Source organism: Misgurnus anguillicaudatus, chromosome 2 (genome assembly GCF_027580225.2).
Source record: "Misgurnus anguillicaudatus chromosome 2, ASM2758022v2, whole genome shotgun sequence".
In the NCBI taxonomy this organism is placed as follows: domain Eukaryota; kingdom Metazoa; phylum Chordata; class Actinopteri; order Cypriniformes; family Cobitidae; genus Misgurnus; species Misgurnus anguillicaudatus.
In genome coordinates, this window is record NC_073338.2 from 26097055 (window position 1) to 26123610 (window position 26556).

Consider the following 26556-nt stretch of genomic DNA (forward strand, 5'->3'; position numbering starts at 1 on the left):
TATACCCTATACACCACTGACCATAGATGCTGGAATGTTGTTAAGAAAAAAACAAATTATTATTCTTATAAATAAGGAATTTTCAAAATTACTATGAAACCAATTAATCTCAAACATTGTCCTTAGTAAAAAAAATCACTCTGTGTCCAGTATAATCTTGATGCTAGACATCTGAAACACAACTGCCCATTTTACACATCAACAATGCCTATTTAAAATTAAGAATTTTGGCCTGCCCAGTGAACGAGAATGCAGGTAAAATCTATATTTTATTATATAGATGACCTTTCCCTGAATGTATTATAGTGTGGATTGTATTCATTTATACTCAACAGCGATTATAACACCATGATGTTGCTGGAGTTTTAAAATATACAAATCATACAGTTTTTAATTAACCAACTCTTTGAAACCAGCTTCAGTTTTCCACTATACAGTACTGTTTAACTGAAAGAGGACTATGCTGGATTACCAGCTGGTAGGACCAAGATCTATCTGGTAAACCTTTATCAAGATGTTTTGCGCTGGTAGACTTACAGTAAACATGCAGTAAAGATAAAGTATAAAATTCATTAAACTTTAAAATCACCATACCAATTTTGATGATGATTTGTCTAACTTTATCATTAAAACAGGTTATGTGAAAATTGATGTCTAACTGTATTTATTGGTCTATAAACAGAAACTACAGAAATGACATTTTTTTTTACGATTACAATTATGGAATGTTTTAGCATCAGACTGTAAAATGCACCTATTTCATTGCTAAAAAATTTATTTTGTGTATTTGGTATAATACTGTCAGGGTTTCCCGCAGAAAATGTGTTAGTTAAGGTGGTAGGGTTGGGCAGGTGGTATGGGGCTGGGGCGTGGCAATTAAATGGGCGGGGTGTACACGTCATGATGAAAATTCAAAGATTTTTATTTAAAACACTCAAATGAAACTTAATTTTGAAGAAACTATGACAGAAAATGAACACATACTAGATTATTAATGAATTAAATGTTTTTACCTCTAACAGGAATAGCTGCATGATGAAGTGAAACTTGGGTTAATAAACACAAACTAAAGCAGATGTTGTAGAACGTCTGGCGAATGATGATAGATAGCGGAAAAAATGTAAAAACTTTTTTCCCACTATTAATAACATCATTTTAAAGGAGTGTAACTACTGTAGCATGATGTAAATAATGCACATAAATAAAGTGACCAAGAGCGCTCAACAATTATATCTAATCAACAGACACATGAAACCTAGCTAGCAGGTTGCTCAAACAACAAAATCACCAGCTAACTTACTTTAAATTTGCAAGAACTATAGACTACAATAACAGGCTTGAATAAACCCAAAACATAAGTCCACTTACAGTTCTCATGGACATGTGTTTTATTAGCTGGATATCCTCCAGACATGACGGACCACGTCTTTATCTCGTCTTTAATGCTCGCGGTTTGAAGCGCGTCCGCGCTATTCTACGAGATGTTTTATCAACTGGCTAGTTATCCTCCAGACAGTGATGGTGAGGACCACGTCTTTCTCATTTCGGGCATGTGGCTATTCTCTGAGATGCACTTGACGGCCTTTTGTGCAGCTATTTTTTTTTTTTTTGTTTTTTTTTGGACGACCTAGTTAAGGCGGTAGGGTTTCACAGCTTAGGCGGGCGCCCAAACTGCAAAGTGCTGCGGCAAACCCTGATAATGTGTTCGTGTGGTTTATGGTAGCTTCAGATTTCCCCCTCCTCCTGAAATGCACGGATTTGAAAAACTCTGTGATTGGCCAGCTAATCTGTACGTTGTGGTCAGTCTGAATACCTCTGACGTCAGCCGAAAATGTGACGCTCCCTACCATGTTTGAAAGATACGGTTGCTAACAGAAGTTAACTTACAGGCTGTGAGTCCGAAGCAGGGGGAATTATGATAATGTCGATCTTGTCTACATCACCAATCCCAGGAAGTAAACTGTTGCCTACAAACCGTGTGTTTGCTGTAGTCCAAGAAAAGAGATTTACATTGGAGACAATAACTCGCGTCATGGTTTACTTTGGGGTTTGTACCTTTTGCATATCGTTAACATGTACTAATACACACTTACACACCAAAGGAAATGTAAAAAACTTGAATCGGATAATAAGTGCTCTTTAAAGGTTAAGATATGTGACCCTGTCTGTGAAATCCAGGCAAAAGTCTATTAGTATAATGAGATAAAAAATTAAATCATTAATTTCAGTTTTTGACATGACCTTACTCAGTCAAATATAATTTAATAGGTTATAATTTCACAGAATGTTAATTACATTACGTAGGATGATTTTTATGTAGAAATCATCACAAAAACAACTTTAGCTGGGTTTCTCAAGCACGGTCACATAATTATTTTACTGCACTGTAAAAAATTTGCACTTACATTTTTAAGTATAATTCACTTGGATTTACAAGTCATTTCAACTTATTTTTTTATCTTGACTGGTGATGAGTTGCTGTAACTTATAAAATAAAGTTGAAATAAGTTAAGCTCATTCAACTTTATTTTATAAGTTATAGCAATTCATCACTCTAGTCAAGATAAAAAATAAAAGTTGAAATGTCTAGCCGTTTTCATTAGCCTCTCTGCTCTTTATAATTTCTACAACTTAATGTGCTCATAAAGTTAATGTGTTTGTTATGATAAGATGGGGCAATCAACCACAATCACTGAGGAATATGTAAATGATTTGCGTAGTCTATTTGTTTTGTTTGTTTACCTCATTATTGTATTTAATTAAAATACAGTGACACTTAACATTTCTATGCATCACTTACATTAATCTTGAGTCAAATATATTCATGCTTTACAGCCCAAAAGTACATTAGACGAGAAAGGTGAGAAACCTCCAGTAGGGGGCGTAAACGCCACATTCATGAAAGCCATTATTTCTCAATTAGAGAAGTACACACAACACGCACAGCATACATGTAGTCCAAAAATCTAACTGTATGTTAAAAAATTATTTTTTCATGCTAAAAAATTAAACTTAGAATTTTGGGAAACATGTAGGCTATATATAAGATTTGGTGCTGTATCAGTAATGTACAAACATAACAAATCAAAACATATTTGTCATTTTAACTCTTTGCACATATACTCATATTTCCAGACTTTCATTGGAGCACCTTTAAACATCCTCCATGTCATTTTGTAATGCAAGGTCATAAGTACTCTACCAAATGGGAATTCACACTGGTGAAATTAGATGCAATAAAAATATCATTAGTGTATCTGAAATGCATCTTTAATGGCAAAAGATTCGTAGAACAATTGCCTTGACTTGCATCAGGGACACTCCAACGTGTTACATTCCCTAAAGGCACGAGAATTACCAGTGAGGACACAGTTGTGTTTACTCTAGTCTGCATCTACACACAGTGCCATCATTCCAAAAAGCAAAATCTTTTACCTTCCTTTCGGCTCATATTAATTATATTAACATGTGAACCCAACAAACCAAAAAAAGTAAACGTTTATGGAATTGTACCATGTTTGTCCTGCAAACGAAATGGTGAGCATCTAAAATTATTTCTACATGTATGAGAGAATTGGGTTTCTTATTGACATGCATGAATGCTTTCCCAGGAGACTGTGACTCATGGAAGCTTAGCATAACTGTTACTAGTGACCCACATTGGACTGTCTCTGCACACATTGCTGTGTTTATGAGCCATCATAAAGCTATGGCTGAGCCAATAAAGACGTTAGTTATGCCTTTCGTAACTTCAATATGAACCAGACTGTTTCTGACATTTGAAGGTCAACAGTACAGCTCTGCTTCACAAAGCCAATTCATTTGTGTCTCTTCTTAAAGGAAAGGGTTAGAGAAGAGCGACAGGCTCAGTCGCCATAAAGGCGATCACACCTAAACATCAAACATGCCACATCTATGCGCAGTGAGGATTTATTTCTGAAATTAATTCAATTTAATCTAATCGAAGGTTTTCTGAGATTTAAATTAAGATTGTGATTTTTTTATGCTCAAGGATATGTTCAAAGGCTTTGTATGGCTATGCGAATAATAAAGATAATTGCCTTAATACTGCAATGGGAAATGAGAGTGAAGCTGTTGCATAGTTTATAAAGATAAGCATCTAAAGAGGGATGGATTTAAAAGAGAAGTGTGTTATTTATTTCCAATTTAATATTAACTGAGACAGCTAGGCCAAATGTCTGACCAATCCAGCTACAACAACAACAGCTCAACCAAAAGATAAGTTTGGGATGAGACTATCTGAACAAATGAGCAATTGTCAACCTTATTATGACAAGTCTAAGATGTCAATATTTGTTGCTTTAAATACATGACCTGTTTTTAATTTTTTTTCATAGTTAAGTAAGTGCAAATTTCACAATTGTCATGTCCATAATGGAGAAATTTCAAGTCCATAACATTAATAAAATACAGGGTTCCCATGGATCCTTGAAAGTTTGTGAATCTGGGGGGGAAAATTCAAGGCCCTGCAAGTTTTTAAATATACATACAAAGATACAGGTCATTGAAAGTGCTTGAATCTATTTTATACAATAGGTTTTCTGAAATAAAAAAATCCATATTATTCCCTGTGTAGTGTAGGATAGTATCATAAAATTCTAGACTTTGTCTAGACTTTGACGTTGCTAAACTGTTTGCTTTAAATGCTTATATCTTCTGTATGCGAATGTTGATTTGTACCAAAATGCTTTTTTGCATAGTTGTGTTTGACACATGAAAACGTCTCGGGTTATGTATGTAACTGTTGTTCCCTGAGATGAGAACGAGACATTGCGTCTCACTTTCCATACTTCCTGCATTCCTGTAACGCCAATATTTCGGATAGCGATATACTTCCTGGCTCCCGCGTCACCCTGTCTTTGTCGTTAAGCCTCACCATTGGTTCAATTTGATATACACATTCAGACGCACTTACCCCTGGAGGCCTCCCCAAAGTGTTACCGCAGTGAGGCAGCGCGAGTTCCCTCGAAAGGCAACTGTATAAAATGAATAAAAAATGTTATTTTAAAAAGCCACCTTTCTCGATTTGTTGGATAGGCTATTATTGCTTCTGGTTTGTGCCTTTTAATGCAAAAAAATCCTACAAAATATGTTGTCTCCCAAAAACTTATTTTTTTTAGTCACAGTTATTTTTTAGTCACATCTGTAATGCATGCACGTTTCCCTCGTCTAAAATAGAAAACAAGTAAATAGACTGATACTTTTTTGATGTCTGGACTCATCAGGGGTTTAGGAAAATATAAACAGATGGTTCAGTATATTGGCAATAAATGCATTCTCTGAGAATTTATAATTTTTTAGTTTTGTCTGCAAATGTCACATAGATAACACTGCTCAAATGCTGAAGGAAATTGGTGGAATTGGTCATCATTTGTTGCATTTGCATACAGTGGCGGCTGGCGACTTCTTTTTTTTGAGGGTGCTCAATATGCCAAATTCGTCACAACATGTATGTAGCCCGTAATGTGTGTGGTTCTGCGCTTTGAGAGATCCTATATGCATCACGTGTCTTGTCAAAATAAGTGCCTGCTGCAGATGCATCTAAGGGGTTTATGATAAAAGATACAATCAAGTTTGCCAGATACTCACATAATCTCATGTGTAATCAGAGTTTACTGTTAAGGGAGTGTCTTGCGTGTATTTTGTGAACGTGAGCGTCTCTTTTATCATAAATGGTTTTGACGCGTATGCAGCAGGCCCTTATTTTGACAAAACACGTGATGCTTATTTTGGAAAAGGGAACCACACACGATACTCCGAACACTTTTTTTGAATTAGCGCATCCTCGGATGAGGAGTCACGAGCCGCCACTGTTTGCATATGGTGACAGAGAAAGAACACACCTCACCTTTAATTAAAGCACACCCAAGTCGAAACTCATGTGGTCTGGAGGTCTTTGTATAGTCAGAATAGACTACAGTGAATGCATGAAATGTAATACTGTTGACATCTTTTGCCACTGTCCTTGTTTTCTCCATGACAACGACAGTGACAGCACAGACTATTGGTCTATTCCCAGTGTCTGGCTTTTTTCACCAGAATCCTTCTATTTTCAGAGCATCTGTGCCACACAAATCACCTGGGGTTTAAGCTGGGAGAGGGAGAAATCATGCAGTGGAGACCTAATAGTGAGTTGGGGAGACCTCTGAGGAACATGCATAATTTTTGAACAGTGTAAGAAAAAGGGATGCTTAACGATTAATCGTGATTAATCTGTAGACCATTTCAAAAGATGTAAACAACACTGGTCCAGAAGCACTTCCTGTTTCCGTTTTTTAACACTAGATAAACGTTGGGATAAAATAAACCAATAGAACATATAAACCTGAATTAACTGAAGTTAAACAAACATCTTAAAGATAATAATATATGTGAAATAAAAAAATAACTGTCACAAACTGTAACAGGAAGTGTTTATGGACCAGTGTTGTTTACATCATTTGAAATGGTCTATAGCAGAATAAAGGTTTTTGTTTACATCATATATGTGTGTAAACTGTGTATAATAAATATGTATATATATAAATATGCATACATGCATGTATAATCTTAAGGAAAAAAAATTATATATTAAGTATTTATATATAATAGAAATTAAACATAAATACATAAATACAAATATATATACACATGTAAACATTTCTTACGTATATACATGAATGTGTGTGCATTTATTTATACAAAGTTATTATACACAGTTCACACACATATATGATGTAAACAAAAACTTTTATTCTGCTATAGATTAATCGTGATTAATTGTTAAGCATCCCTAATAAGAAACTACATTAAGCTCATGCTAAAGCCAGAAGAGCTTATGCATACTATATAAAAGGCATGATATTGTAAGATTTATGTAGATTTAATTCAATTTTATTTATATAGCTCTTTTCACAATTGTTTAATTGTTTCAAAGCATCTTTACATTAATAAAAGCGGGAGAAAACACAGAAAAATCAGAGGACAACAAAAGTAGCAATGTAGCGTCTAAGATTAAATTGTACTAGTGAGTGGAGTATTAATGTAACGTGTAGAAGCGAGTTCTAATGCCAATGCCAGCTGACTCCCTCGGGATATATATATATAAATACTGTACATGAAATTAAATAAAATAGGCCATGTTGTGAACTTGTTTTATCAGACCTGGTTGCTTGTATTTGTCAAGATCTGGCAACACTGATATGACAGTTTCTCTTATTCTGCCTGTTAACATCTATGTATATGTAAACAAGCAGGCAAACATAATGAATGTTTCAAAAAGTGTGTAACTGTGTCACTGCCTGCAGGATATACCCACAGCAACATAGCCATGTCAAATCTTCATGCATCTACAAGCAAATTCAAATCTATTCACTCATGCTCAAATCACCCATCAAAACCGCCTACGCTGAACATTATCACAGCGAGAAATACAAGAATGAACAAAAGTGTAAATGAGAGTAGGTCAAGTTGCATTTCTCTAACCACATTGTATTTTATTCTTTATGTAGTTGTACTTGCTGTTTTATAAAATGAAGTGATTTATAAGTACTACCTACTGTAGTAAAATAATTCAACTTTCTCTTCTCAAGAGCAATTCAGAAGATGAAGTGTCTGTACTGTGACATGTCACCTATTCATCTAATCTATGCCTACAAAACAACCTATGACAGATTATTTTTATGCTTGGAGAACAAAACACCCATTCTCCATTTAGTTTTCACTTAGCATCACATGCACATTAGGGATCTATGGTCCATATGCCTCACTGGCACAGTAAGGCAACATGCCAGTGTCAATTTTTGTGCCTCACACGGGGCAGTGTGAGGTTTGGGGACATTCGTGGCCTGTTGGCTAGAAAGTCTGGCTCTTAATCTAAAGATTGCCATTAAATGCGTTGCCCTTCATCAAGACATCTTTTCCCAAATTGCTACCCTGGTGCTTTAGTGATAGCTACCCACTGCTCCTAGTGTGTGTTTACTACTCACTGGATGGGTTAAGTCACATTTTGAGTATGGGCTACCATATTGGCCATTACATCACTTTCACTTGATGAGTAAACTCTTCAGGTAGGCAGTACTTGAAAATACTACTGGTCAGTGCTAGAAGTGACTTTCCAGTTTTCCTTATATTAGCAACATCCACTATGGTAAGAAACATCTCAGCACCCCTGACCACTCGGTGAGTTTCACGTCTTTGTAAACAAAAGTTTAATGCATTTTAGGAAGGATTGTTCCAGTGCACCTATGCAGCCATTGTAGAGGTCGGGGCTGATGTCCCTTTAACTCTTTAGCTCCGCCCACCGTACACCTTCAAGTGTTCATCTTTCTCTGGAAAAAAACGGCTGTTCTGTCTTTTATAAATCTGACAACACGAAAGACTCTTTGTACATATAAAGGATGAAATACTATTCTATAGGCAAACAAGATTAACATTAGATTGGCAGAAATGGTGTGTGTTATGTAATCTTTAAGGGTGGTATTATTACAATAATATCCCCTTTTAACATCACAAGGGGAGCCAAATTTCAATGACCTCTTTTTCACATGCTTGCAGAGAATGGTTTACCAAAACTCAGCTACTGGGTTGTTCTTTTTCACATTTTCTAGGTTGATAGAAACACTTAAACATGGAAAATGTCAGATTTTCATAATATGTCCCCTTTAAAAAGGGGGGCACATCCCACAAATCCAACTAGGGCCTACTAGGGGTGCAAGAAAAGAATGAGACGCACCTTACGCAAAAAACAAATGTGATGTCCGCACACTGATACGTCTGCTCCAAAAACGTATTGTAGCTTGTAACGTTTCGAACATCAGGTCTTCTTGAGGTAGATATCATAAAGAAACCATACAGGTTCGTTGGTGTAAAATGTCCTCAGCAATTTTGAATCTTCAGAAGCAGGTCAAATCTTTACTGTGGAGAAGTACAGACGAGTCACGTTTAGCTAAAGAAGGCCGAGCTGCAGCTCTTCTTATGACCCACTAAGGAAAGATTCACTTTTTCTGTAGAGCTGCAATATTGAGTCACAGCCTGACTTGGCCAGAGGCACTGAATGTTTGATGCTCAGTTCTGAGTGTTTGATTTGATCACAATCTCTATAATAGCTGTCACACCATTTTATTTTGCCTTTTTAAAACAATGCTTTTTTTGAAAGATAATGCTTGAAGTAATAGTAAGACTGAAAACTGGAGGATATATCTTTGATCATCCATTAAATAATTAGATGATATTAACCGAATGCTCTCGGCACATATTATATGTTCATCAAATACTTTCGCTTCAAATCTGCTTAATCCAGGCCTCAGGCCACATTCAGAAATACCACTTTGTTGGCAAAATAAGGTAAACGCCACATTAATTTTTGGATTTGGATTGGATGAATGACTGCGTGCGAAACAACTGTGGATCACATTCAAATTTCCCTTGTAAGTACTTGGACCTGAATACAACACGAATGTAGCAGTCACATGGTGTAGGTTTTTACCAAAAAGCTTGCATGCGCTTAGAAGGTTTTGCGGTGAAAGACAGTCAACTTTGTTAAATACCAACTAAAAAAGGGACATTTGTGAAAATAAGGCATTTCAGTTACTGACTAATAACCTTTGCATTGCCATTAAAGTGAAATTACTGAACCTAAACCTGAACCTGATAAAAAATGCTAATTTAAGAAAACATGTCAGATGCACTTAAAGGGTTTTGCATCTCTTCATATGTTTGAAAAATGTTTAATGTTAATATAAAAATATACTACTGCACTTCCCATTATGTTGAAGACATGAGTGCACACGATGATTCTGTTTTCGAACCCTGTAATGATTACAAAATTGCAAACCTACATTATTTAATACTGTGTATGATAGTCCATTTATCAAAACTGACAGAATATAAAATATAAAACACTCTTAGAACGAATATGTTAAAAACAACACATTAGTGTTGATTCTGGGACAGCAAAATAAATGTGTTGTCCCATAATCCACCCATCTCTGTGTTATTATTGAAACAACACATTTTGTGTTACTTTTAACACAACTTCAACAAAAAAAATCAACAAAAATTACACATTATGTATTAAAAGCTTAACACAAAAAGATGTGTAAAATTAACACATCCTTTCTAAGAGTGAAGCGAGGAGGAAAACAGCACACACAATGCATAAATGTCGCATGGTTTTCAAGGAGTCATAGACTCACTGTCTGTGTTATTTTAGCACCTAGTTTACTAAAGGAATTATGCAAATCAAGGAACGACACGGATGCACCCACAAAATCTGGGCTAAAAGCAATTTTCATGCTGTAGTTTCTGATCTTTTGCTTGGATATGAAGGATGCAGCCAGATAACCATCCATGATCTGGGGTACTTTGCAGGGAATGCACAGCATTTCCCTCTGAAATATAGGTAGGGGAACTGGTTGTGTCAAAATTGTCACTAAATGCCTTGTTGAAATGATTTTCTTTTTCATCCTTAAAGGAGCATTTCACCCATAGAAACATGAATCTTTTTTGAAAGTGTGTCATATTTGTAGTCCAAATGTAACATCCATTTCGAATTTGGTGCATATTTGACCGAGAAAAGGGTATTGTAGTATCACCCCCTCAACAAAGATATTGGACTTCCTGCTTTCAATGATGCAAAATGAGGATTTTTACATCAAGGAAGTGCAACACTAAAATCTGTATTTCTCCTGTCTCAGCGGAAACTAAGGAAATGATGCACGACCATTCAAAAACATGACTGGAGTTCTAACAATACAAAGATTAATGCAAATGGGTGAAGTGTCCCTTTAATAATTCTATTAATACTATAACTGCTGCTATAATGTGGCAGAGTAAACATAAATACCGGCCTTCTTACATAAATCAATTACTATAATATACTACATTCACTGACTAACAGCGGATAGTATTATTACAATTTTATTTTTCAAAGTTTGTTACAAAAACCTCAACACTGGGCAGCACAATAAAAGAGGCCGCCCCTTCTGGCATGTAACAGTCCATCCAAGGTTTAAAAGACACTTAAATAAACACACATGCAATACACACAAACAAGCAAAGAGTACTTCATATTTTAGTATAAAAAGGAGAAAGTGACTAGGCCTACATAAAACTGATAGCATTCATTAAGAACGCAAATAAAAGTGGTGTGCTTACCTGTCCATATTTCCAGACCACAATAATAAAGCTGTATGTTCTTTATCTGCTTGAGACATTTGAAAACACTAAGATCATTTCCTCTTGTACAATACAATGTAATTCCAAGTGTATAGCAAACCCCAAAGTAAGAAAAAAATCTAAAACGGAAATATGGTTCACCAGTAGTTGAATTTTAGTCTGTAGAATCAATGACTAAGTTTACATGTACCCTCGTAATGCAACTGAAAATTAACCATGGTTTTACTACAGTTAAAACCAAAAAACCATGGCTATAACAAAATAACCATGGTTTTGACAACCGTGATTACTACACTTTTACCACAAAAAAACATGGTTAATATTCGTAAGGGAAAATAGTCTTCATAACGGCACTGAATAACGAAATACGTCGATAGGAACATGTTTGTCATTTAACATAAATAATATAAAACCAGGGACAGCAACACACCTATATGCGAGTTCATCGTTTGTGCTGTGCATTGGGCTTTGTGAATAATAACCACATTTATAGGGAAAAATCCGATAATCAAAAATTGCATGTAAACAGAAGACAACAGGTTTGCAGGAGTAATGTAAACAACTTTCTGCGATTAAAGGAAAACTTCAGTATTTTACTATGTTCTTACCTCAACTTAGACAAATTAATACATGCCTATCTTTTTTCAATGCGTGCACCCAACCCCTGCACAGCGCGTCGTGAATGAGCCAGCATCCAGCCCAGCCCCACCCACTCCCCAGGATCCAAACAGGGATGAATTCAGAAGCCACCAATCACCTCCATGTTTTCCCTATTTAAAGACTGTTACTTGAGTACCGTAGTTACACGAGTAATTATTGTGGCACAAAATAAAACGTGGCACCTGAGTTTGAAGTGCTGTAAACTAAGTGCTCTTCTGCCATACATTATAGTTCTCATTTTTTATCTGCTTAAAAAATCGCCAAGTTTTATTTTATGCCACCATACTTACAGTCTTTAAATAGGAAAAACATGGAAGTTTTTGGTGGCTTCCAAATTCATCCCCGTTGGGACCCCAAGGAATGAATGGGGCTAAGCTAAATGCTAACACATCCACGACGCGCTGTACAAAGATTAAGTGCACGCATTGAAAAAATATAGGTATGTCATCTAAGTGGAGGTAAGAACATAGTAAAATATTGAAAAACTTTGGTGTTTTCCTTTAAGTCCTTACTCTGATTATTGGGAAAAATTACATTATTGGTGTACATGTAAACCTAGTCTTTGACAATTTATGACGTAGTCTTGTCAGATTTGTGGGTCTGCTTTTATTCACACATTCTCACAATTCCCCCCTCAAGTCTGTGTGAGCCTTCTGGTGCTTCACTGCACTAATCCACCCCAGATGCTCAATGTGAGATAACCAAAAAGTCCGCCTTCTCACACCAACCATCAAAAAAATATTCACATTGGATTTCTCCTAAAAGAAGTCTGAAGAGTCCCTGCATTATTCTTTAAATGGTCTGTTTGTTTGCAAGTTCTTAAAAAAGTGGTCTGGTTCTGGATGAGGCTGTCCAGGGTCCCAGTCTTTAGCTGAGACGGAGGAGTTGCGGTGGAGGGACGAATCTAGGCTGAGACTGCCGTCCAAGAGCAAGTCGGGGTGTGGTGGGGGAGGCAGGATCCCCGTATCATGCTCGGTGGAGGAAGAGCACAGGGACTCTGTTTTGATTGGACGATACTCCTGCCTGGGCAGTGTTCGGCTGGTCTCCTGAACCTCAGTTTTGGCACCAGTGGTGCTCCTCCAATCCCATGTGTTCCCGTTGCCTGAAGAAAGACGCACTACTGGGTGGTGAGGGGCGTGAGCGTCTACCGTAACAATGCTGGCGCTGTCTCGGTCAGAGGGGATACGGTAGTAGGGAGACTCTGATCCTGTGCTGGAAGTGCCACAAGATGAGGCGGTCTCAGAAGACTTGGGTGTGGTAACAGTAACCGGACCGTGTTGCTTTGACATGGCAATGACCTGCATAACCCGCGGCTGGTTGGGCAGACGTGGCAGTTCCGGAGTGGCAGCTGGTACCGGACCTCCTTTCTCTGTCATAGAAAGCCACTTTGCACGCGTTATGGCACTTTTAGGTGACACTGGTGGAGGTCGAGTGGCTTCTTCAGGGATGTGAACTAACTGTGGTGCACCAGGCCTCTGAGGGATTATCACCCTGGTGCTCCCTCCTGCCGTCGTCGCTGTTGCTCCCCTGTTGGCCTGCACCGTAGGATAAAGAGAGGTCTGCATGCCCAGCTCGTCGTTACCTTCCCCCTCAATTCCATCAACTCCCTCCGCAGCGGCCGCCTCCTCCTCCTCATCGTCCCTCAGGCTAAGACTGCGCATCTCCATAGACTTCTGTTTCCATTCAGACACCAGCTGTTTAGAGCGCTGAGAGTCCATTGGCACATGGAAGGTCATGTGACGTTGAGCAGGTTCCTCCATAGCATTGGTATTGGCACGGGGCAGAGTGTTACTGAAAGTCACCATGGTCTCCTTTCCCATTGGACTGCGAGGAGCCAGGAGCTCAACGTCTGCACTGGCTCTCTTTAGGCTGCCCATAGAGGCCTTCTCTCGACGCACCTTACGGTTCAGGCCGGCAACATGCGGCGGGGCGGACAGTTCGTCATTGCTCTCAGAAGCATGACCCTTCTGGTACACCGAGTCATGGCCACGCTGTGTCAGTTCTCTCAGAGGATCTTTTTGTGTTGGTTGATGGGTCTGCTTTAATGGTTTGGGGGAGGTCTCTTCATTTGATCCAAAGTTCCCTACTGCGTATAATGCCTGAAGTGTGAAAGAGGTGGGAGAAAGTTGTTATTATAAGGTTAGTGAGATAATTAATCTCCTATTTGTACCATATAAAGATAACTGAATTACGTTGTACATGCACTACATCAGAGGTGGGGAACTCTGGTCCTGGAGGGTCATTGTCCTGCAGAGTTTAGTCCCATTGTCCCAGGGTTCCCCACTCCTGCACTACATGAAAGTACATTGACATTCATGTCTATATTTGCTTGTTTAACATTTCATTTCAGCCGATCACGACTTTGTTGCTTTAAAAGCTTAAACTCTTCTGGGAAAAGCTTTCCATTAGCTGTTCAAACTACACAAGAACATAAGTGAGGTCTGAAACTAAAGTTGGGGTTGAAGCCTCCTGACTCATAAACCTCAAAGATGTTCAATAGGGTACATGTCTGGAATTTATAGGTCAAATTTATTTACCAGACTCAATAAGCCATAATTTCTTTATAAACTGCACTGTGCACAAGCCCATTGTTTTGCTGGAACAGAAAATGTATGGCCCACTTTAATAAACTGTTTGTCCATGATGGCATGAATTTGATGGGTCTGATTTTAATAGAAGTACTCCATAAACTTTATCCTCACACTGTCAATCAATGCTACTGAGCTTTTTCCTATTATTTAATTTTCTTTCACTTCTTTTCTCTTTGAAATGACGCTTTCTGAAATGATCCTCGAATGGTTAGAGAGATTAGCGCAGAAGCAGAGAGAAGAGACGTGCCTAAAAATGACAGAAAGAGTGAAAAATCCTAGAGGATTTCTTCTTAAATTAAAATGAAGTCCTAAATATAGAGCGTGCAAGGACAGATTAGAAAATGGTGTGAGTCTGGGACCTTCTGCAAAATCATTATTAAAGCAGTCACAGCAACAATTTATCAAAGAGGAAAACTTGACTCACTAGATAAACAGCAATGCCAGCTCCAATCACGAAACCCACGTAGACGTCGATGGGATGGCTTCGATACTGGGTGATCTGGGTCAAGCTGGCCAGGGCTGCTGCTATGGCAAATGCAAACACCAGCACGGGCTTCAACAGCTTGGTGCTGTCTGAGATTGTGGCGTTGAAGTACATCTAATAGCAACACATGTAGAAATCACATGAACATGGGACATGTGCCTGAGTAAAACCCCACAAAATTACCTTTGGGACCCAATATTAATTAACTTTATTACTGTAAATGCAGTTACAGCAGCTCGCCTATCTCTTTTCACAGTCCAAAGAAAAAGATGTCATTAATAGTATTGAAGTCAACGAGGCATAGCTAACATAATACAACTAATGGGTATCTGGAGCTATACAGCTGGGAGACACCAAGCTGGTTGTGGTCTATGTACTCCATTCTGCACTTATTAGGTACTCAGCAGTGGTTACTTAGCAGTTGATATTGTTTTACGACGATGGATCCCTCTAACAGCAATGCTTGCTTATTCGAGGATCACAGCGACGGAGCTTTTTAAATTACTAATATTTGTGTCAGAACATATTCAGATCACAAGTTCCCTGTGGTTAAAGAAGTAAAGGGAGATGCTTACGGATATGTAGACGGCTGCAAAGCCTGACAAAGTGGCATGCTGTGAAGGAAAAGTTTTCCTGATAACACACAGAGAGGAAAAGAGACAAGTGTGAGGGACTTCAGTAACACATCACATGAATAATCAAAAAGCAAAGCCAAGAGTTGCAGCATGTGAGAAAGAAATGTAAATCAGCCGAGACGCAGGAAGAACAGATCACGCTTCAGCGAGCGAAACACAATTATATCTGTGTAATAGCATGGGTGTTTTGTGTCGACTGACAGGGATTTGGGATCAAGGTGAGGTCAAATCTATTCGTAATCCTTTGTTAGGAAACATTGTTATGGTATTAGCAACTAAAACCATTGAATATCTGAAATATCTGAAGTTTAAAAGCATGCCCATATTATGCAAAATCCACTTTTACAGCGTGTGAACACAAAAACCTTACAATGAAAAAAAAATCCACCCACTCCTCCTTTTTAATCCTCATGACATGCTGTTTTGATTCACTTGTTAATGTGATGACACACTAACAAAGCCCCGCCCACAGCCACTGACTGCTTTTCTAAATGTGTTTGTTAAAAAAAATGTAAATCATGTTTTATTCCTGGATCATGGCAATTCATCAAATGATGATGGAGAATAGCAATATGTGACTCTGTCTGTAAAATCGAGGCTAAAGTCCCAATCTAAATATGAGATTATGAGCATCAAAGTTTGATTTCACTCACTAATTTCATATTGATTTCAATCGCTTCAGTCAATATTAAATATAGGCACTTTTAGGCATTTTAAAGAGCCAATAAGCTGCCTAGACCATGCCGGATCATGGCAATGTGTGGCATCAGAAACAGACTGGAAGATGGGAAATGTATTTGTACTGTTTTGTGAATTACACAATCCTCAGGTGCTAACACAATGCAGACAATATGCAAATAAACAACACTATCAGTGTGAACCATAACATTGAATGATTTTGGAAAGACACTATAACACTTTGTGTAACAAAGAGCTGTTATATTCACCTGGCTGACAAAATAGCATACTGGTCCCGGCCAGAGCAGATGTCCTGGGTTATGTATGGGTTTTTATCACAGGCCACACCGGGCAGGGTGTAGTTGGGTTTGCAGACGGTTAGGAAGAAGGGTGCATGATAGCCAGTGGCCAGCTGGATAACATCAGTCACCAGTGCGGTGGCACATAGCCCGAACACATGAACACCTGTGAGAAAAGGAGAAACTGTCAGTGAAAAACTGTGCTAACAGCGCCAGACTGTTTTGTGTGTGTGTGTGTGTGTATTACGTGGCCAACACTCGACCATATGCTCCTTCAAAAATAGAAAAACCTTTAAAAGTGCCCGAATGCTCTTGAGCGTCTGAATAATGAATGTCATTCAGTTCCCTTCCCAAGTATTAAAACTAAGGATCCTGAACACTGGTAGAGCATCCAAATTTCCTTTAAGCTCAGTACTACTCAAAGCCATGTTTTTGCCATTTTAATGACCAGTAAGAAAGTCAGCAAAAATAAGATAGAAAAAGTACAATGTTTGTGTCTGTTTGATAGACTTTTTAAAGAGCTCAGATGCAAAAGCCGCTAAGCGCCCCCACCGTTATAAATGAGAGAATGATATTAACCGAATGCTCTCGCACGTAGTGTTCGTCCATGAAATACCTCAAATCTGCTTAATCCTGGCCTCAGGAAATTCAAAGTGGATAAGTGGATTTTTTTAAAAGTGGAGGTTTTTGCCAAAAAATTATCAAAAGTGTCAAATTTGCTAAAAACCAATGAAATTAATAAATTAACATTTGTGAACATAATAAGGTAGTGTAATTACTGATTAATAATCTTTCTTCATTGGCATTAAAGTAAAATTACTGAACCAAAACACAATAGCCTGATAAAAAATGCTCATTTACAAGAAAACATGCACTTACTGTGGGTTCACACCAGACGCGTTTTGAGGTGTCAAATTTTTTTGAGTGTACTTGCTTCATTCGCGCGTAAAAGCCGCATGTGAAATTCTAGTCATCAAAGCATTCCCACGGAAATGTGTGTAATGGGAGGGGCTTCTGCGACTCTGCTCGCGTCTTGTAATCATGTCACTACTAGAGCAAGCTCCTGATTGGTTAACGCTGCACGTTTTCCCGCCAAAGTTCAAATTTTTCAACTTGCGCGCTTCCCATGGAAACGCTTAATTTGCGCCATTCGTGCAAACTAGACGAGGCGGAATCGCGTCTACAGCGCTACGCTAAACGCCTCATTCACGCCACGAGACCTCCAGACGCGCATTAACGTGTCTTTACATTGACTTAACATTAAAATCACTCGCGCTTGAGGCCTCTACGTGTAATTCGACGCTTGAACATTTGAGTTTACTCGCTTCATTCGAGCGTGAAATTCTAGTCATTCGTGACATTCACATGAAAATTTGAGTAATGGGAAGGGCTTCTGCGACTCTGCTCACTTCTTGTAATCACGTCACTACTACAGCAAGGTCCTGATTGGTTAACGTGAAAATCCGTCAAAGTTCAGATTTTTCAACTCGCGCATTTCCCACAGCAGCGGTCAATTCGCATGGAACGCGCTATCCGCTCCGCGCGTACCGCGTTGCTGGATACCTGATCGCTTCTTTGCATTGACTTAACGTGTAAATCACCTGCGCTTGCCGCCTCTACCGCGTCTGGTGTGAACGCCCAGTTAGAGGGTTTTGCCTCTTCTGAACTTCTCGTAAGTCAAAGTCAACACAAATTGCTTAAATCATGATATTCAACTAGAAACAGTGTTGGCTAGGATTTCGAAATAGGATCCATTTTATATGTTTGTGAATATAGCAATGCACTGTATCTCTGTGAAATAAACATACCCACAAAACGGACCGTCCTGCGTAAGAATGAGTTGAAATTACAACCTCCTGCGTTTATACTCCCTTCAGAACCAGAGGGAATCTTCAATTTGGACTGCATGCAGTACATTAAGGCCTCCCCGAGCATGATCTAAGCCAAAAACACACAGAAGACCAAAAGTGCCTAAAGCAACAGTTAAGAAATCCAATTTGCTTAGTAATTATTTATACAAAATGCTCATTCTTTCAATTCACTGACCATGCAGCTTCCTGGGCAATATCAACTGGGTGAATAAGGTAATGGGATACTGTGTATTTTTCATAGTAGATACACTGAGATAAATAAGTTAGGGCGTTTATGAATAGACTATGTATACTCACAGACGCTGCAGGGCCAGCAAAGGCCAGGCTGAGCAGCATGAGCAGAGGAATGAGCTCGTCTCCTGTTTCCACATAGGGCATGCTCAGTGTGCGATCATGGCAACGGAAACCTACTTTGGCTGGCTGCAAAACGTCTGTCAGCTCCAAGAAATAAAGGGAGATCATGGAGGATGCAACTATTGGCAGCTGAGGGAAAAGAGGAAAGTGGCTGGGTTATGGGAAAGGTGGCACAAGAGGATTACGGTGGGGGGAATTTATGGCTTTGATACGTTCATGAATTATTCACACACACACATTAGGCTTGAGTGCCCCCAAAATATATACTGGGGACACACATGAAAACTGCACTAGCTAATAAAAATATCAAATCAACTGGCATTTACAGAAAGATTTGCTTAAGATTTCCTAAAAAGAAGTGGCATCATCAAGCAAATTTAAAACTGTGCTTTATGTTGTAAAAACGTGCTTTGTCTAGGAGAAATCAAATGTGAGAGCTTCTTCCATTATGGAAGATCCAGGGCTGGAAATTCACTGGGGGACTCTAGTTTGGGAAGGGTGGGAATTTAGATGACTAAGTTAGATGGGTTTAAAATAACATAATATTTTATGTTTCCTCCTAAGTATGTTTTCTTGAGGTAACACAAACTTTAACAATTTAACAATAAATTTGTCCTCACTCAGGATAAAAAAAAAACTTTTGTAGAGTGTGTAAATTTGGATATTCAGTTAATGGACATTTTGAGTAATAGGAAATATCTTAAATAAAAACTGATACATCAGTCATACAGTGTCATTGTGGCTGTGAAGTGTCATAAAGATGCATTTTAAATAAGAATTAATGGGGACAACACTCTTAATGGGGAAAACACTCATAACGGGGAGTCATTTTTAAAAGCTATTACATTCAATATAATTCCTTTTCTATTCCACAATTTCAAAAATTCTAGTTTAAGGTGGAACTCCGAAATCCACTCCCCGTACTCTGTCCACCCGCATCCCCCCCTTTCCAGCCCTGGGAAGATCTGATTTATATTTATAGACCTGTACGAACTGACACTAACTGAAATAAACTTTTTAACAACCTATTCATTTTCACCAGACATAACAGGATAATCAGCCAATCACAGTCAAGTGGAGTCTTTGTCTGTAATTTGTCACTCTCCCTTATTCAGCAGTGCAATTGGTTTTAAGTGATGCAAGAGATACGCATTAGTGCTCGACCGATATGGGTTTCTTTTATGGCCGATGCCGATATTAGGAAAGCTGTATGGCCAATATGAGGCCGATATAACACATTACAGTAAATAAGAGACAAATAGAAAATATACATTTGTTATGCATAACATTTATAAATATACCCTTTTAAAGTGCTTAAAGGTGCAGTGTGTAAATTTTAGTAGGATCATTTGACAAAAATGCAATATAATATACATAACTATATTATCAGTGGTGTATAAAGGTCTTACATAATGAACAATATTGTTTTTATTACCTTAGAATGAGCCATTTTTTCTACATACAATGCGGGTCCCCATACATGCAAGTCGCTATTTTGCACCACCATATTTCTACAGTAGCTCTAAACAGACAAACTGACTGCTTTGTCACTACGTTGTCTCAGACGATGACATGTTTGTCCTGTGATCAGTACCATAGCTTCTCTATGCTATTCGAAAGGAAGGGGTGCAATACCCAACCTCACCACTAGATGCTGCTAAAATCTACACACTGCACCTTTACAGTGGTGATTCAATGGTATTTCATGCATTCTAACTTATTAACGCAGTTATAAAGTTGTTTCCTCATGCTAAACGTAGGCAAAGTGTCAAAACAGCAGTCGGACGTGTTACAGAGTATTTCTGTGCCGAATGCACTTCGCCAGGGTTCGTACAAGTTTCGGAAAGTTTTTTTCCCCGATTATGGGTCCAGCTGACGTTTCAGGGGTTTCTATATGTATCACTTATTTTTATGGGCACTTCCCCCGGAAAACCCCGCCCACCCGTCAATCAGCGGGAGACACTAGAACTTACAAACATCACATCACGCGACAGCTTTGTTTAATTTCATAACTCAACAATGGCACGAAAGAAGAAGTGTGTTTTTGGATGTAAGGAGAAGAAAGCCAGCCTTATTGAAACAATGGATAAAGTTTATTATCCGGGATAGCAGTGGAGTTTTGCTTGTGTGTTTGATGCGCTTGATTTCAATGAAAAGTCCCAAGCGGGTCACGAGTTGCATGCGGTAGGTAAGACTTCTGTCTTATGTTGGAAATAGGCGCGTGCATATTATATAAATGACACAAACATGTAGTGAATCATAATTTAAACAGTGTTGTGTAGTGTTGCATGACTCGTACTCGCTACACCCACGGTAGTAGCTCCACCTTCTTCAGTTTTTCGTACGTTATCGGAAAGATTCGGTAAAGCTAATCTTTCTTTTCTAAATCTGATTAAACTAAAGACTCTTCTGAGATATAAAGGATGTAATACTACTCTATAGGTACTCCAGATTAACATCAGAAATGCAGAAACAGTGTGTGTTATGTCGGCTTTAATACAGTTTGATTTGACATTTGATTTGATATGACCTCACACTGATATTTCAATTGATATTTTAAGTTAATATAAAAATATTATTTCATATAAATATTGTTGGGCAATTTGACCAACACCAAAGCAATTTCAATGTATTTGAAAAGGAAAGTAACTGATATATTCGAGATATTCTTGAAATGTCCAAATTACTTACTGACCTGTTGGTTATAAATAATAGGAAAGAAATAGTGTATACTAGATCTAGCACTTTTGCTTTGCATTTTTTTAGTGAACTAGTTATCATTTTTCTTTCATATTACAATTGGGTTCCATTTCTAGAAAGATGTTTTCTGCAACATTATCTCATTAAATAAGAATGCAGCAATTTAAGCCTACATAATCCTAGCTACAATCCTGTTGAAACCTCTTAACCGTGTCAAGTATATAAAACATATACTTGACATCATTTAACAGGTTAAGCAATCCTTCAGCTTAGGTTAAATAAACTGGTCTATAGTACTAATGTCATTTCTATGACAACTTTACACTTGTAATGCATAGCCTGTCATTTAATACAGCTACAGTAAGATGTACATTTCATTATACAGGCTCGCTTTCACAACACCATAACAATGCAACTTGAAATGCTCTTAAATAGCGTACACTGCAGATGACTCTCCTTGATAAGTCACAGGTTTATAGCATGCTGATAGATTGCACAATGATAGTAAGGCAGTTTAAGTGCAAGATGAAGGAGGTTCTGGATGTCAAAGCTTAAACACTACAGCAGTTTGAATACAATGATATATCTGAGCATACCTCCACAAAATAGAAGCAGGGCAGCAATGTTATGCTGTCTTTAGGAGGTTTTTTCTTCGGCTTGTCTTTTGGAGACATCATTTTGGGGTTTGGTCGAGTATAATCTGAAAGTGAATACAGTCAAGACAGAATAATAGCAAACACATAAATTAACCGCTTCTGAAGTAGGATACACAGATAATTAATTCAAATATAAAGGACACTAGATTCTCGCTCTGATAAATGGATCATTAGGCATGTTTGTAGGTTGCTCAGCTAAGCATGCGGATAGTCAGTGCATACATTGTGTAATACATAAAATTCAAGGTCTTTTTTCTTGTTTATCAGTACGAAAGCAATCAAACCATGATCGAAAGCTCATTAAAATGTTTACATGCTTGTAATAAAAAAGCCGTTATTCCTTTGGGCTGAAGATAAGGATGAGAACTCTAAAGGATGTGGCTTTATGCATCATGACACAGCAAACTAAGGTTTGTGATACTTAAAAGTACAGCTTTCATCTGTTTCAAACACAGAACTCATCCTGTAATGCAATGCAACCTAAAAATATTTAAATGTAATGGTTCTGGATGCTGTTACATCATTCTGTATCATTCTGAAAGTATTTGCAGAGTGCATAGTCAGACGACAGAGCATTCAATACCGCCTTTGAGTATCAGATTAAAAAGAGTGCAGCAACTATAAATGAATAACCCTGCGTATCCCCTCACAAAACATCAGTGACTTTGGCCGTCAGATTTAGGCAGACCTTTTTGTAGTTACTTTTTGGACTTTCGTATTGAGACACAGCATGCATCTCACTCCAAGCAGACAGCTAATGAAGGTTGGATGACACACGATGACCGTATTGGTTTCTACGCCTCACACTGCACAAACAAAGCAAGCTCTTTTCAGGGGAGAGGCGACTATTTATCCTGCACAACTTTGTTTGTCTCTCTGGAGAAAGAGGGGGATACGGAGAGAGCTGGGAATGAACAGACTCAAGTCTGTGCTGTCAAGGAGTCTATTGGCTGGCAAATAAAAGAGCTTAGCAGTAAAGCAGCAATCAACTCTGTCTGTGAACCTCTTCAGCAATATGTCAGTGCTGGTGGGAAGTTGGTGCTGAATAAATTTGCACGAAGTGAGAAGTGAATAGGAAAGATCATTCAAACATTGCCCGTGTTCTGCTAAGAATAATTTAAGTACTTCAAATAGAGTTTGGAAATCTTAGGCCAAGATCTAAGACACATCTAAGACACGACTAAACAATAAGTTTTAGTTGGTAGTGAGAGAAGGCATTTTAAAGTTTACAGCAGTTGTGTACTGTATGTTATGTAAAAAAATCATGCTTTGACATATATGCATTGGCAGATGCTTTTTCTAAAGCAATTTACAGTGCATTAAAAAGGTAAATTATTGTGTTCCCTGATATCAAACTTATGACCTTTGTGTTCCTAACGCAATGCTTTACCAAGTGAGCTGGTAGAAATGAATGTAAAGCTAATCTAATGCTGTTTTGTATGATGTGATACTCCTACATTAACTCATCAAAAGAAAAAAAAATGTTAAGCCATTTCAACTTTAATTTTTGAGTTACAGTAGGTATGTTGCTAACTCCGCTGTCGCGGCTGACTTTTTGGTTTCGCTCAACGAAACTCAAGATTTCCTCAGGCGGCGCGCAGTGTTGTGGAAAATAATGCTTCTGTTGGTTTGTTTATGGCGAAATTTCTGAGTTTTTATTGTTAACACCACCGGAAAAACCATAGGTACCTTCTCGTTTTCAGTCACCACCTTTCACGTTTAACTACTGGCCGTGCAAGCTCGCCAAAGTATGTTGTTTGTAAAATCGTCGTTGTTTTTGCTGAAGTTGAGTGAAGACATTCTTGAAATTGTAATAGACATTTAGTTTAATTGCTAAACTACAAGTGAACGAAATTTTTATAAATTTGAACGACGACCACAGGAGTTTTACCACCCCCAAAATCTGCTTGAATGGACAAAGAATGTGAAGCAGCCGTATAGCCATAGATGTCTGTATATATTAGAATGTATATACTAAAATAGTTTATTAAAATGTATAAATGTTTTTAATCTAAAACTTGTAAAGGAGTTTAGATTCAAAACCCTTTGGTTAAAAACAAATGAGATCTTGGAGCAAATCTTGGGGTTATTAGTGATATTCTGAATAAGTAGTGTTATTTGTTGTAATTAGTGGTTTGTTTTTTTATATATCTGACTTTTTATACGTATAATATGTAGAGGATACGGCAAACAGCTTATCCTGAAAGATTCAGGTAAATATCTCACAAATTAAAAGAGTTATGGCAAGAAAACTTTATAATTTTCATGATTCGATCACACATTTTCTTGAATTTTAATGGAAAACATCAGACAAAATAAAGTGATGATTTTCGAGTTTCAAATGGCCAGTATTTTGTTATTCTTGAACCCACAAACATGATCTTGGTCTCATTTAAAAGCTTTTTTCAAGCTCTTTCTATCTGATCAACTACTCTTAGCATTTAACCATTTTGAAAATTTTGGCAACATACCTACAGCAACTTATCACTAGTCAAGACTTAAAATAGTATCATAAAAATGTAAAGCATGTCTAATGTGCTTTTACTTTCACTAGAAGCTGATCTGAGGTCAGACTTTGATTTACAGTACCAGGTGCGCTGTCCACTATATGGTACTGAAACAGCTTTGAGTGCGGGACCGAGCAGCGCTCTCTCTCTCTCTCTCTCTCTCTCTCTCTCACACACACACACACACACACGCACACGCACACGCACACGCACATACACAGACACACAGCTGTTTCTTGTGATGATAAAGATGGTCATTAATGTTACATACGAGACACCACGGGACGGTTGTATTATTTATCCTTATCCTCACACAACACACACCATTAAAGTAGCTGTTAACGTTACATTACCGACACATTTTGAGAATTTCAAGATGTCCTCGTGGTCAGTTACCTCACACTACACACCTCTTTCTCCTCTCCTGAAATGGTGTCATGCATTATTTTGTATGTCGTACAGCACACCCGGCGCCAAAGCTAGACATTTACTTTTTATTTTATATGCATTCAGAAGAAGAAAAATAAACAAATCAGTCTCGAAATCTCGACTCAACATGCTCCCCAGAAGATGCTCGTGCAAGACTGATGTCTCACCTCTTTCTCGTTGATGTTGGAAATTCATAGACTCCCTCCGAGCCCTTCTCCGTCGCTTGGTTCGTCTGTGGTGCTCCAGCTTTCCTCGATGGGATTTAATCCATTTCACGCGTTTAAAATGTATCTTTGCGTCCACTTCCCCTTTATCCTTAGAGGCAAGTGAACGTGTGAAAGTATGAACGGTATTTCCTCAACCCGAAGTCTCAGAACTGAAGTAAATGCGAGTGATTTCCACACAATTGTGATACTTTCTTTCAACACAGACCTCTTGAATGAGTCAATACTGAGGGAAACAGGAATGCAGTCGGTGTGTAGGGCACCGTGAACACAAAAGGCGAGTGGAAAAGGGGGGTTTCTTGAGGGAGGGGACTGTGGAAATGAGGGAAGAGGCGGGTCACTTTTTAACACCAACACACTCACGCGCACAAACACGTCTCCATTAACCATCGCTTATTTTCACTGATCAACCAGTAATGTGTAACAAAAGAGATGTAGGCACTTCGGTGATCCGTTTGCGACCGCAAGGGTTAAAACGGTCCTGCCTTTGTCCCATCCTGCTGACACAGACGTCGCCTATCCTACTTAAAAATGCTGAGGTAGAACTGGGTAAACGAGGACCAGTGTGAAGCTTGGGGTCATTGCTTATTTGGGGTGGGGCTGTTTTGTACCATGATGCGCCCCCTTTGTGTCTAGGTATGTTTCTTGAATACGGACAGCAGCACATGGCGAGGCGCGCGCCTCCTGTGAGAAAAATGTCAGCGCGTCATCTTGCGCGTGCTCCTCGCATGAGTGAACAGCATCCTTCTTCCTAAATCCAATCCATGCCTGTTTCAAGATTATCTTGTATTTTCTGCAAGCATTGATTTTTTATTTGTTAAACATTTCACAACCCACATTTTTTAAAACTATGCTAGGAATAGTACAAAAAAGAAACCACGAGGTTTAATAAAATAAAATAATAATTAATGATACACTATAGTAGCCTATTTACTATAGTAAACTGTTTTTAAAATTCCTAGATACAAATTTAAAACATTATTAATAGTAAATACTGTAGTCATACTTGTATACTATAGTATACTACATTTTACTATAACAAATACTATGGTATCTATTTTGCACTAGCTAACACAATGCTCTACCAGCTCCAGGAACACATATGAGTAAATATATTACAAAAACAAATAAAACAAAGTCCCTATACCCCCATTTCACATTTAAATAAGCTAGAATATAAAACTTAAATGCAAAATTCCTATGTAAAATATCTTGCTGCAAATGCAGCATAGCAGAGAACTAAAACAAAGTGCAAAAAATAAAAAAGCCCCTCCTCCTATTCCCTCTCTC

General features: G+C 38.1%; 1 protein-coding gene across 1 annotated transcript; it reads right to left on the reverse strand.

Moving 5' to 3' along the window:
* Positions 1 to 10904: 10904 nt before the first annotated feature.
* On the reverse strand, positions 10905 to 26005 carry plppr3a (phospholipid phosphatase related 3a). The gene is made up of 8 exons (XM_055202149.2): positions 25210 to 26005; positions 22047 to 22150; positions 18694 to 18879; positions 18334 to 18463; positions 16496 to 16691; positions 15489 to 15546; positions 14854 to 15027; positions 10905 to 13937 (listed from the first exon to the last, which is right to left on the reverse strand). Exons 1-8 carry the CDS (start codon positions 25235 to 25237, stop codon positions 12624 to 12626), a joined length of 2190 nt encoding a protein of 729 aa, XP_055058124.2. The 5' UTR covers positions 25238 to 26005; the 3' UTR covers positions 10905 to 12623.
* Positions 26006 to 26556: the final 551 nt, after the last annotated feature.

Coding starts and splice junctions, on each gene's coding strand:
- plppr3a (XM_055202149.2), bottom strand. CDS start 25,237: ATGAATTTCCAACATCAACGAGAAAGAG. Junction 18,880..22,046: donor CCTGCTTCTATTTTGTGGAG/GTATGCTCAGAT, acceptor CTTTTCCCTCAG/CTGCCAATAGTTGCATCCTC. Junction 18,464..18,693: donor TTGCTGGCCCTGCAGCGTCT/GTGAGTATACAT, acceptor TTTTTGGCTTAG/ATCATGCTCGGGGAGGCCTT.